Source organism: Tamandua tetradactyla, chromosome 7 (assembly GCF_023851605.1).
Source record: "Tamandua tetradactyla isolate mTamTet1 chromosome 7, mTamTet1.pri, whole genome shotgun sequence".
NCBI classification, from domain to species: Eukaryota; Metazoa; Chordata; class Mammalia; order Pilosa; family Myrmecophagidae; genus Tamandua; species Tamandua tetradactyla.
In genome coordinates this window covers 94,794,471-94,807,468 of record NC_135333.1, presented here as the reverse complement: position 1 = coordinate 94,807,468, position 12,998 = coordinate 94,794,471, and the positions used below count along the sequence as shown (strand labels likewise).

At 35.3% G+C, this 12,998-nt stretch overlaps 1 protein-coding gene, 1 long non-coding RNA gene and 1 pseudogene across 7 annotated transcripts in view; 2 read left to right on the top strand and 1 right to left on the bottom strand.

Annotated features, from left to right (window-relative positions):
* AMN1 (antagonist of mitotic exit network 1 homolog) overlaps positions 1 to 12,998 on the top strand; it is a 130,289-nt gene that overhangs the window by 33,193 nt on the left and 84,098 nt on the right. For all 6 annotated transcript variants that reach the window (XM_077170465.1, XM_077170464.1, XM_077170467.1 and 3 more), the window contains exons 3-5: positions 4,738 to 4,882; positions 6,659 to 6,876; positions 7,193 to 7,249. In XM_077170465.1, the coding sequence (XP_077026580.1) occupies positions 4,738 to 4,882; positions 6,659 to 6,876; positions 7,193 to 7,249 (420 nt within the window). The remainder of the gene's footprint in view (positions 1 to 4,737; positions 4,883 to 6,658; positions 6,877 to 7,192; positions 7,250 to 12,998) is intronic.
* LOC143691657 (uncharacterized) overlaps positions 1 to 12,998 on the bottom strand; it is a 186,390-nt gene that overhangs the window by 128,760 nt on the left and 44,632 nt on the right. The gene's annotated exons all lie outside the window — the stretch shown is intronic.
* On the top strand, positions 328 to 2,862 carry LOC143689922 (STE20-related kinase adapter protein beta pseudogene; annotated as a pseudogene).

The following is a 12,998-nucleotide window of genomic DNA, read 5'->3' as shown; positions in this document are numbered from 1 at the left end:
GTGTGAACATGGAGTGGCAAGTGGTGACTTGGTGGTGGGGTATGGCACTGGTCTAGGTGCAAGGTGGGGGTGCTACACTGGTCTCGGGTGTGGGATATAAGGTGTGGGGTCATGGGAGGAGGTGCTGGGGGCATGGTGCAGGGTGCAGCACAGGCAGACTTCAATCACAGGGGCATGGTGCAGAATGGGGGGCATAGAAGCAGGGTGGCAGGTTGGGATGGGGAAGGAGTGTAGAGGTGCCAAGGGATGTGTGTGCATATGTACATGGTGTGGTGCCAGGAGGTGGGGCGGGAAAAAGGTCGCTAGAGGGTAAGGCACAGGTGCAGGATGTACAGAACAGGGGTGTGCACACATGCCAGGTCAGTGGGGTACTGGGGGGAGTGCAGGTGTTTACGCACAGGGATGGGGTGGGTCTTGGGTGTGTGGGGCACAAGTGCTTAGAGCGTGGGGGTTGGAGCTCAGGTGTGTAGAGTGCGGGTGGGTTTACAGGGGTGGCACATATGGGCGTGGGGCAGTCAAAGGGTATGGCTTGACTTGTTTCCTCATCCCCACCTCACTGTCTGTGCACTCCTGAGGGCTCTAAGACTTCATTTAGAAAGGTGCACTGTCTGTGCACTCCTGAGGGCTCTGAGACTTCATTTAGAAAGGTGCACAGTAGTCTCAGTGCACTGGTTAGATGGTCTCTATGAGCAGAGGAAGGTTGTTTACTGGCTTCCAGGCTCCCCATGGGAGCTCTGTTTTATGGATCTGAGGAGACTGTTACCCCAAGTTAGCTGTAGTGGCAGCCACTTTCCTGGGCACAAACTCTTGTTCCTGGTGGAACCCAATGGAGCCTACTCACCTAGTTCTGTGCATTTCAATTTCTCAGCTTTTTCATCGACCTGCCTGTATAGTGTAGAAGACCTTCTCAGGTCATACATACCCTGGAACCACTGTCCCAGTCATTTTTCTGTCACTTCTCTAGATGTTCCTTGGAGCAGGGGTGAACTCACTCTATTCTATTCTGCCATGTTCCTGTAAGTCCTACAATAAATTGTTTTTGTAAAGAAAAAAGTACTCATCTAATACTAAATAGATCTGATATCGTTTTTCTTCAAAGGGTTTTTTTTAACTCAAAAACATCAAAACTAGAGTCCTAGGCGGACAGCCCTTGTCATGGTCATGCCGTCCTTCAGTGCCCCACATCCCATTTAGGGAGCAGGCCTAACATACTTGCTTTGCCCCTCTGTGGGCCAGGCTTCTGGGCCCACCTGAGAAGAGTCACTGGCCGTGGTCACTGCCAGGGATATTTCTACATCTTGAAGATAAAACAAAAATCTTCTGTTTTGGAATAGATGAATTTTTGTCACTTTCTAAAGTAATTCAGTGATTTTTTGTGATTGTTTCTACACTTCACGAACACAAGTTGAATCACTCAGACCTGAAAAGCAGTCAGATGCCAGTATCCATCAATACTTGGTTGATGAGCCAACCCTTTCATGGTTTCCTCCTCCTTCTACTAGAGCCAGTGACATGATATGCTCTACCACCATTTCTCACTATGAACTTCAAGTGGAAATAGGAAGAGGATTTGACAACTTGACTTCTATCCACCTCACACAGCATACTCATACAGGAACATTGGTGACTTTAAAAATTACAGACCTGGAAAACTGCACTGAAGAATGCCTGAAAGCTTTACAGAAAGCAGTGATACTATTCCTCTTTTTCCGGTACCCCAATATCATAATTTATTGGACAGTGTTCACTTTTGGCAGCTTGTTTTGGATTATTTCTCCATTTGTGGCCTATGGTTCAGCAAGTCAGCTCTTGAAGACTATTTCCTGAAGGAATGAGTGAAACTTTAATAAGAAACATTCTTTTTGGAGCAGTGAGAGGGTTGAACTATCTGTGCCAAAATGGCTATATTTGCACGATCTACATGGATATAATGTTAAGTCAGATAATTAGTGTTGGGATTACAGCCAGTGAATCAGCCAATTGGCAAGTACCTTTTCTAGGACATGCACAGGACTCAGGTGCTGTTACAGAAACTAGAAGGTCCTCCTTATAGCCCATTGGATATCAGTATTTTTCTTCAATCACATTCCAGAATGGAAAATCCCCAATCAGGTGTAGACTCTGGAATTGGAGAAAGTGTACTTGTGTCCAGTGGAATGTGCACAGTAAATAGTGACAGACTGCAAACACTATCCTCAAAAACTCTCTCTCCTGCCTTCTTCAGCATAGTACAACTCTGCAACAAGGTCCTGAGAAAAGGCCACCAGCCAGCAGTTTATTGTACCATGTATTCTTCAAACAGATGAAAGAGCAGAGCCAGGATTCAATACTGTCACTGTTGTCTCCTGTTTACAACAAGCCATCAACAGCAGTGCCTCCAGTGCTACCTTGGACTGAGCCGGAATTTGCCTTTCCTAATGAAAAAACTTAAACTGAGAGTTCTAAGCCTGCCAAATCATTTTATGTCCTATACTCGACACTTTTTCTTTACTGCTTTCTATTCTGTATTACTCAGTACAAATACCAGAATTATACTTGAAAATACAGTTGGTGCACTGGAGAATCTATCATTTTAAACCACTTTATTCAAAGGGGCATGTTATAGCCCCCCTTATTTAGTTCAGAGTGCTATCATAACTCCAGATATTTGAACCTAGGTTCAAATCCCAGATTTATTAATCTAGCATCTAGCTACATTTAGTGTCTTCTGTTCTTGAGTTTTTTTTCCCGCAAGCTGTGACTAATTCCTTTCTTGATCTCTCAGTATAGTTTTTGAGCCAGTTATTTTCTGTAACATTTTGTTGCCATTAGTGGCTTGAGTCTTCTGAGGACAGTGCTTCCAAGCACATCTTTTTCCCAGATTCTGTAGTCTTTTTGATCAGCTATTTTTAGACAAGCAGGCTAAGTTTATACTGACACCAAACGCTTTTTGGTAGAAAGGAAAATGTTTATACTTTCCCATTTACTACTGTTGGTATTTATGGTAACATCAAATTGAGCCTCAGTCACATTAAATGATTAGCTTGAAAAACATAGAGAAATTGTAATTGGCTTTTTTAACATGGGCTAAAGTGACACTTTTCTACCTATATAAAAAACAGATCAGAAATTAACGCACCCTGTGGGAGCTTAATAAAGATTTATTAAATTGGAAAAAAACCATCAAAATTAATATAATGATCATCTCTGGGTGTTGATATTATGAGTAAGTTTAATTGTAGTATTTAAAAGCAAAGGTTTGGGCATAAAAAGGAATGAAGTTCAGATACATGCTACAACATGGGTGAACCTTGAAAACACTATGCTAAGTAAAGTAAGCAAGACACAAAAGGACAAATATGAATTGTTCCAATTTTATGAAATATCTAAAATAGCAAATTCATAGAGATATAAAGTAGATCAGAGGTTATCAGTGGTTGGGGAAAGGGAAAATGGGGAGTTAAATTGCTTACTAGGTAAAGAGTTTCTATTGGGGTATTGAAAAAATTTTGGAAGAAAATAGTGGTGATGATTGCACGACATTTGGAATATAATCAATGCCTCTGAATTATACATTTAAAAATGGTTAATATGATAGATGTTATATATATTTTCACCACAATAAAATTTATTTAAAAAGACATGCCAGGGGCGGGCCATGGTGGCTCGGTAGCAGAGTTCTTGCCTGCTAGCCAGAAACCGGGTTCGATTCCCAGTACCTGCCCATGTTAAAAATAAATAAATAAAAATAAAAAGACATGTCAGGATGGAAGAGTCTAAAAACCACAGACTTGCCATCACCCCCACAACAACAATAAGCATGGGCCTTTGCAATTAGAAAGACCTAGCTTCAAATCCCAGCTCTGTTACTTTTTGACTATTTAAGGCTATGTTGACAACTTAAGGTCTTGGTGTCTCAGGTCCCTTATTTATAAAATGGCAGTGACCAATCTCTCAGGGTTATGTGTATGTTTTCCATGTTCATTAAATGTATAATGTATATAATGCAGAATACCTTTTTGGCATAGGTCCTCAAGATAGAAATAGTTATTCTTATCACTATTTTAGTTATTTTACTCCTTACTTTTTTCTATATTATCTGAATATTTTACTATAATAATATATAACTTTTATATTCAGAAAAGTAAAACCAGTTCTATTTTGGAAGAAATAAAGTAAAAGAAAGGAAAGGTAGCCCAGGAATGGTTAAAGCTGGGATACTTGGAAATTGATCTATTTGTTGGTCTCAGGTAAACCCTCAGAAGTACTGGATTTGTTTGTATTAACTCCCAAAAACAGGAATGAAAAATGTAATTGTTCTAAATAAGCAATACAAGTATCCTATAAGCATCTGATATATAAGTGATTAAGACTCAGACCTGCTTAGGGAAGAAGAGCTTAGCTAGGGTCTGTAATAACAGTCAGGAAATCCTGGAAGAGAATAAGCACCCATAGCCTCCTTGTTTCTGCTTCTCAAGTCTGATGGGTCCTTACTCTGCACCAGCCGTCTCATCAGTGGTGTGTGTGTGTGTGTGTTCCAATAAGGACTTTGGGAGCACCAGAATGTGTACCTCAAGCTGGAGGTAGGTTTGGTTTTTTTTCTTGCTTTATTTATCTGTCTCCACACAGTTGTGTTTCTATACCCTTTGCTGTACTTTCCATTAGGCCCTTGTCTGTTATGCTCACCAAAACACTGAATTTTGGGAACCATATATTTATAAAAGAACTGAATTTTTCAAAATCCTGTTCATATTACAGATTTTGCATCCTGGAGTACAAACTTTAGATCTACGGAGCTGTGATATTTCAGATACTGCTCTACTGCATCTGCAGAACTGCAGGAAACTAAAGAAATTAAATTTAAGTTCCTCAAAAGAAAACAGAATGTCCATAACTTCAGAAGGTATGTTTACCTAACACTGAATAAATTTGTAGATTGCTGTTCACCCACTTGGTATAATTTTGGAACAAAAAAGGAGAAAAAAATGTGAAAAGATAGTATGAATATGTCAAAGAAATATAAATTATATTTATCAGTAAAAATATTTAGACTATGATAAAGAATCTAAATTAGAATTTCTGTTTCATTTTTACCATCAGTGCTGAAAGTTAAGAAATACATTAGGTAAGTCGCTATCTTGCATTTTAATCATATTTAAAATATATAATTTTCCATCCATGTTTATTTTTCCTGGTATATTGAAACAAGCAATGACCAGTTCACATTTTAAGTAAAGGCTTTTTTTTTTATTAATTAAAAAAAATTAACAACAAACAAACAAAACATTAAGATATCATTCCATTCTACATATATAATCAGTAATTCTTAATATCATCACATAGTTGCATATTCATCATTTCTTAGAACATTTGCATCAATTTAGAAAAAGCAATAAAAAGACAACAAAAAAAGAAATAAAACGATAACAGAGAAAAAAAAGATTATACATACCATACCCCTTACCCCTCGCTTTCATTTATCACTAGCATTTCAATAAGTTAAAGCTTTTTTGATGCAATGTGACAACGGAGAGTAAATCATCAGATTAAATTTACCAGGCACTTTCCTATCAATCTGTGCAGTGCATAGGTTTACCAAATAAACTATAATTTTCATTATCACTATTACCTGAATTAGTGGACTTTTACCAGTTTTTTTTCGGTATGTATACCATTCTTTCAGTTAAATTAAGAGAGGGAACTTAAGCTGTCTAACTTGTTTCTAGAAAGCTTTGTTAATAGTTGGCTAAACTTTGTGGTCATCTTGGTTGGCAAATTAGGATAATTCATAATATTGCAGAAAGTATAAGTTTCTAAGTGTTTACAAAAGTAATGAGTCACTAAAAAGAATTTCTAGGCTGGACTCTTATGAATAAAATAACAGCTCTTTCTTAAGATATAAAAACCATAAAAATGACTTATTCATGAATTTACCATCTTCCCTTTTGTGTATTTTTGCCTGTAAAAGTGTCTTTTAGTAGTGCTGCAATTTCTGTTCACGATTGAAGGGCTCAGGAACCCTTAAGTACTCTCTTATGTATGGGGCACAGTGTCATATGGCAGTTTTCCACCTGTATTTTTATCAGTTTAGTTAGATTTAAGGACATCCCTTTTCTTGGCCCTCAGTAAAATATAAGATTGGTCCAGGCTAACAGAGAAGAAGCATGGTGATAGGAAAGAAATCTAGGTTTTAGGACAGAGTCAAAAGGGAAAAAAGGAATGAATAGGCATAAGTATGATTCCTAGGGATAAATAAGTAAACCATTACTTTAAACGTTGGACGAACTTAACTTTCAGTTTCCCTTCAGAATCCACAAGAAAATTAATTTTATTACTTTAAAACTTTTGTTTTAACAAGGAGAATCATCCATGATTTAGTTACCTAATTGAATGGGAACAATTTTTGGCTATTTCCTAAAAGCAAATCTAATCTTAAACAATAAAGGCTTGCCATCAATGCACATATTCTAAAGTACATATCACAGCATCACTGGAAAATAAGTATATCCTCATAGATGGACTATTTTGAGAAAGGCTAACATACAGTTTAGAGGAATTATTAGTATTAGTGATTGTTAAAAAGAAAATCAGTCACATTTCTCATATATATATATATATATATATATATATATATATACACATATGTTTCTCATTGATATATACCTATATGTCTCCCTAGGAATAAAAGCTGTGGCTTCATCTTGTTCATACCTGCATGAAGCTTCTTTGAAAAGATGCTGCAATCTCACTGATGAAGGAGTCCTTGCTCTTGCCCTCAATTGCCGGCTGCTAAAGATCATTGATTTGGGTGGCTGCTTAGGTATTACAGATGTGTCTTTACATGCCTTAGGAGAAAACTGCCCATTTTTGCAGTGTGTTGACTTTTCAGCTACTCAGGTAAATGCAAAAATAGGCTTCAAACAGATAGACTGTATGTGTTTGTCCAGTGTATTTCCATGAGTAATCACAAGAACTTGAACTCTTTTTGTTGTTGAAATTGTTGACCACTTCATGCTTTGGTGGTTAAATAATTACAATATAGTTTGCCACATTCTCCTCAATTTTTTTAGTATCAAGGGTAGAAAGTATGTATGGCTAAAACATATTTACAGAAGGGGAGGTATTAAACTATATTCTAAATGATTTTTAAATTTTAAAAAATTTTACTTCCATCATCTTCATTTATGCTCTATTTATTTTTCCCTTTGCTTAGGTGTCTGACAATGGTGTGGTCGCACTTGTTGGTGGACCTTGTGCCAAGAAATTAGAGGTAATTAAAGAATATTTATAAAGATAGTGCTAACTATATTTTTATATTACCCTCAGGAATTATTTTTCAGAACTAGTCATCAAAACTGCTTAATTATCAGGTATTTCTGTGGGCTCTTTTATTTTTCTTCCACCTCTTTATTTCCACAGTAAAGAAAAGCTGGTAAAATTGGAGGAATAATGAGTACTTTAAAATAAAATCCCATTTTACTTTCATTGAGAGTCCTTATTTTCAGAAGTATTAGCTTCTAACAAATTTAAAGATAGTCATAATATGGATGAAGAGTGTGCAAGTTTATAAATGCACAGTGATGTTCTTTAGGATTTCCATGCTTGACTGATATTTCTATCAGAAATACTTATTTTCTTACCATCACATTTTTCTAGATAGCCACACTGAGTAACCAGTTTTAAAAAATCATAAACTAGTGTTCATCCCTTGAATTCAATGACTGATGAAGTGCCTATAACCTGTATCTGAATCTATTAAGAAGTCTTTTACCCCAGAATTTTAGTTTTGTTTTTTCCCAACTGACAGTTTTTTTCTTATTTAATACAACTGTGCTTTTTAACAATAAGCCACATCAAATCCTTTTTGGAAGTAAGGGGCTATAAATTAATTATAAATGTTCATAATAATAAGTGCTATAAATGGCAATGCTATATTTTTTGATAGAATATTTCTCTTTGAATTATTGCCCAAAGAGATTATTTTTTGGTATTCCTGTATCTGAGTCCTGCTTGTATTGCTCACATATATTTTATTAAAAATCTTTTTATTAAGAAATTACCGTATTTCTCTTATACCAATGTCAACATTCCAAATTGTATCCTATATGTAGGTACAATAAACTCTACCATAATTTTTACTATTTTAAAATATGTTAACATTTGATGAGTACTTGCTATGTTCTAGGCAATGGTATAGCAGAAGACACAATCTATCCAGTTGATATATCGTACTTTATTTTTCTATTGTTGGCAATTCAGACTATTTCCATTTTCTAACTATTAGAAATGATCATGTTTGGGCATATCATTTTCCTTCTGTCGTTGTGATGAACTCCAAAAAAAAAAAAAAATGGAGCAAATGGACCAATAGAAATAAAAAATTAAAAAAAAACAAGTTTATATTACTTGTTTTCCGTAAGGGTTATGTTGTCAATTCACAGTTTTGCTGGTTCCCCAACTTGCCAGAATTTGGTATTTTCTTTTTTTAAAATGCCTAAACTTAAAATACTTTAAATGGTACCTGAGTTGAACACTTTTCCATGAGTTTTTCTCAAATTGTAGTTCTTCTTGGGGCAATTGTCTGCTGTAGCCTTTGCCAATTTGTTTCATAGAAAGCTTTTCCTTCAATTTTTGTGGACTTCCAATACATCCAGATTTCCTTTATTTCTAAGATGTCATTGAATATAATGTGTACACCACTAATGTCAACTTTCAGAAAAAAAGAAACTTTATCACCATAAATTTATACAGCAGTCATTACATGAATCTTAATTCCAGATGTGTTAAAATGTTTTAAAAGTGCATCAAGGATAAATAACAGATATTAATAATTTTCTGCCATATTTTCAGCAAATCTTTTCTCTATTGTTTCCATATTTTTTGTCACATCAAATTTTAAAATTTTATGCAGGTGAATATATCAGTATTTCCTTTTGTGATTTTTTTTTCTGTAACTTCCAAATTTTGAAAATTAATTCTTCTGAAGATTTGATCAATTATATTTTCAGCTAGTCTTTCTCATAGTTCTAAAATAGCTTTTATTCTCTTGAAATATATTTTGGTGGCAAAAAAAGGTGATGCAAATTATTTTTCTCCAGATTCTTTATCTGATATTCCAAAACCATGTATTTAATAATCTTTGTTTCTACTGTTTAAATATCTGTGAGCTCTTAATTTATCATCTGTCAACTCTTCATACATAATTTGAGTTTTCTATTTTTCTGCATTGTCTATGGCATTTCTTCCTTGAAAATTCCCATGATATGAGGTCATGGTTGAGAAAATACCTTATAGAAAAATAGGGTTTGAGGGCACTATGATTCCTTGAACTTATGGAATTCTTTATAAATATATTTATATTGACTAAAATAAAATATATAAGGGTGCATGGGTGGTTCAGTGGTAGAATGCTTGCCTGCCATGCAGGAGACTCAGGTTTGATTCATGGCCCATGAACCCAAAAATAAAATAAAATAAAATAAAATAAAATGTATCAAAGCATAATAATTAAAAATATCATGTTTAACATTTTATACTTCTTAAATTAGAAATAATGGATAGTGCATAGTTTTAATTCTACTTTAATTATAGAAGGTTTTCAGAATCTATTGCTCCGTAGTTGTGAGATACTTCTAACTTATTTCATTGAAACTTTTTTATTTGTTTCAATAGTGGTCTAAAGTACTGAAGATTTACCTTTACCTTAGTTTTGGCTATGCCTTCCTTTTATTATCTTTAATGTTTTTAATTACATGTTGAGTAATATCTCAGTTACCTTAAATGCTGATGATGGAGAAAAACCTATGATGATGATTGATAGGCATGTGTTGATAAGACTTTAAATATAGAGTCCTTTGCTCAAGATTGGCTCCAAAGATCTGTCTCCTATTGTGATTAGGTTATGTTTACATTTGAAATTCTTTACCTTTCCCATAACTGCTATATTGACTATGTAATTTCAGTACTTATCTTCTCTTTATGCATTGACATTGGATTTTGGAAAGCACATATATGGATTTGATCTTCCAGTACAGAGGTTACTATGTTACTGTAGGCTGTTAATTGCCAATCTAAAAGCATGGATTATTTCAGATTTTCAGCTGAAACATCATTTTACCTAATTTTGGTATGCTGCATTTGTCACACAGTCAATAAAAACACCTGAAAGTCTACAGACCTAATTTGCTTTAGTCTTTGCTGTTTGATATAATTCTTAAGACATTACCAGGAACATGGATTCTGACTTGTTTGACTCACCCTTACTAAGGAATGCATATGGAGTCAGAGACAAGCTGTGTGACTACTGCTCCTGAAATGATTTTACCAAATATTGTTTATGCTGTTTCAAAAGTCAATCAACTTAATTCAGTAAAACATTTGTTGAATATTTACTATGTACCATATAATTTTGTGGGAGCTGAGCTACAAAGATTTGTAAAACCTAGTTATTGTTCCTCAAAATTTTGTGTAGACAATATAAGGAAACAAGCAATTATAATTATTTAGCTATAATATACTTCAGTAAGTATCCAAGTTGGGGTGAGTATGTAGTCTGAGAATCTAGATACAACAAGAAACATGTTCTTGCATATGACCAGTAGTTCACAAATCTATCTGATCATTAGAATAGCCTGAGAGGGATAGTAGATTACACAAGATAATTGAAAAACACTTTTCTGAACTCTGAACCCTGCTTGAATACAAGATAGCTGTTGTCTGACAATGGAGAAGGGGTGGGAAACCCTTCCATTCTCTATTCCCTGCAATGAGTACAAGGCAATAGGGAGTTCTGTTAGTAAGAGGAGGGTAGGAGAGCTGGAAGAGCTCCTCTCCTGCCTGCCTAATTCTTTCACTCTCATGAAGTGTCCTCATTTCTGGGCATAAATATTATTTACCTCAGTTTCTGCTATTCTTTTACACTTAATATCTGTCATTCAATAAAAAATTATAGGACACACAAAAAAGCAAGAAATTATGACCCAAAATAAGAGATAAAATATTCGATAGAACCAGATCCAGAGATGGCCAGATCTTAGAATTATCCCAGCAAGGACATTAAAATAACCATGATAATACATTAAAAGATCTAAGGGGGAAGATGGAAAACATGCATGAACAGATAACGAATTTCTCCAGAGAGAGAAAAACCATGTATATTAGTCCCCCTCAGTTACAAATAGTGTTGTACAAAATTGTACATCTCTTAATTAAAATAATTTTCGTTAGTTTCATCAATGGAAAATAGCTAGAGCAAAGGTCACATTTTAAAGAAAATCAGTGCAACTATTCACGAGTAAAATTATTAATGAACATATGTAGAGAAAGAAAGATTGCAAAGAAATATTTCAAAGTGATTGTCTCTCAGTGGTAGTATTATTAGTAATGTTTATTTTTATCTTTATGATTGTAATGGTTTGTTAATGCTTCTGGGATGCAATATTCCAGAAATAGGTTAGCTTTTATAAAGAGAATTTATTAAGTTGCAAGTTTAAAGTTCTAAAACCATAAAAATGTCCAAACTAAGGCATCCATTGAAAGCTGCCTTGACTCAAGAAAGGCTGATGGGTCCCCAACACCTCTCTAAGCTGGAAGGCACATGACTGACATCTGCTGGGGTCTTTGACTTCTGGTTCCAAACAGCTTCCCTGGAGGCCTTTACTTACTGTATCTCCAAATATCTAGGTCTTGTGTTGACTCTCTCTGTGGGCACCCAAAGCGTCTAAGCTTTCTCTAAAATGTTTCCGCTTTTAAAGGACTCCAGTAAACTAATCAAGGCTCACCTTGAATGGGACAAGTTACATCTCCATCCCATCAAAAGGCCACACCCACAATTGAATGTGTCACATCTCCATGAAAACAATTCTATTAAAGGGTTTCCACCCTATAATGTTGAATCAGGATTAAAAGAAACATAGCTACCCTCCCCCCCCAAGATTAGATCATGAAAAAAGACATGGCTTTTCTGGGGTACATAACAGCTTCAAACCAGCACAGTGATTTTTGGTAATTGCTAAATTTACACAATTCCAATTATTACTTTTCTAATTAGGGAAAGAGGTCAATAAACTTTCTGTTTTATCATGTTAGAGAATTAAATGTGTTGCTTAGGGAAATAGGTCAACCACAACAATACTCATGATTATCTCCTGTTGTTTTTTTACTTCTTTTTTTTAATTAAAATATGTATTCACATACCAGGTAATTCATCCAAAGTGTGCAATCAGTGGTTCACAAAGTCCTCACATAGCTATGCATTTATCATCACAGTCAACTTTTTTTCTTTTTTGTGAATAATAACATAAATACAAAAAAGCAATAAATTTCAAAGCACATCTATCACAACAATTAGTGTAGAACAGATTTCAGAGTTTGGTATGGTTACAATTCCACAATTTTAGGTTTTTACTTCTAGCTGCTCTTAGGTGCTGGAGACTAAAAGAAATATCAATATAATGATTCAGCAATCATACTCATTTTTTAAACCCTACCTTTTCTGTATAATTCCACCATTACCTTTGATCTTTCTCCCCCTCTTTAGGGGTATTTGGACTATGCCCATTCTAACTTTTTAGTGTTTGAAGGGGCTGTTGATAATATGGGATAAGGGGATGGAATTAGTTAATGTTCTGGAGAGGCTGGCCCCTCTGCATTTCAGAATTTATCTGGTTCAAGGACTCATCTGGAGGTTGTAGGTTTCTGGAAAGTTACCCTAGTGCATGGAACCTTTGTAGAGTCTTATATAACACCCTGTGTGTTCTTTAGGTTTGGCAGGAATGGTTTTGGTTGGGGTTTGGCAAGCTATGACAGGTAGCAATGTCTAACTAAAGCTTGTATAAGAGTGACCTCCAGAGTAGTCACTCAACTCTATTTGAACTCTCTCAGCCACTGATACCTTATTTGTTCCACTTTTTTTTTGCCCCTTTTAGTCAGGATGGCATTGTTGATCCCACAGTACTAGGGCCAGACTCATCCCTGGAAGTCATATCCCATGCCACCATGGAGACTTTCATCCCTGGATG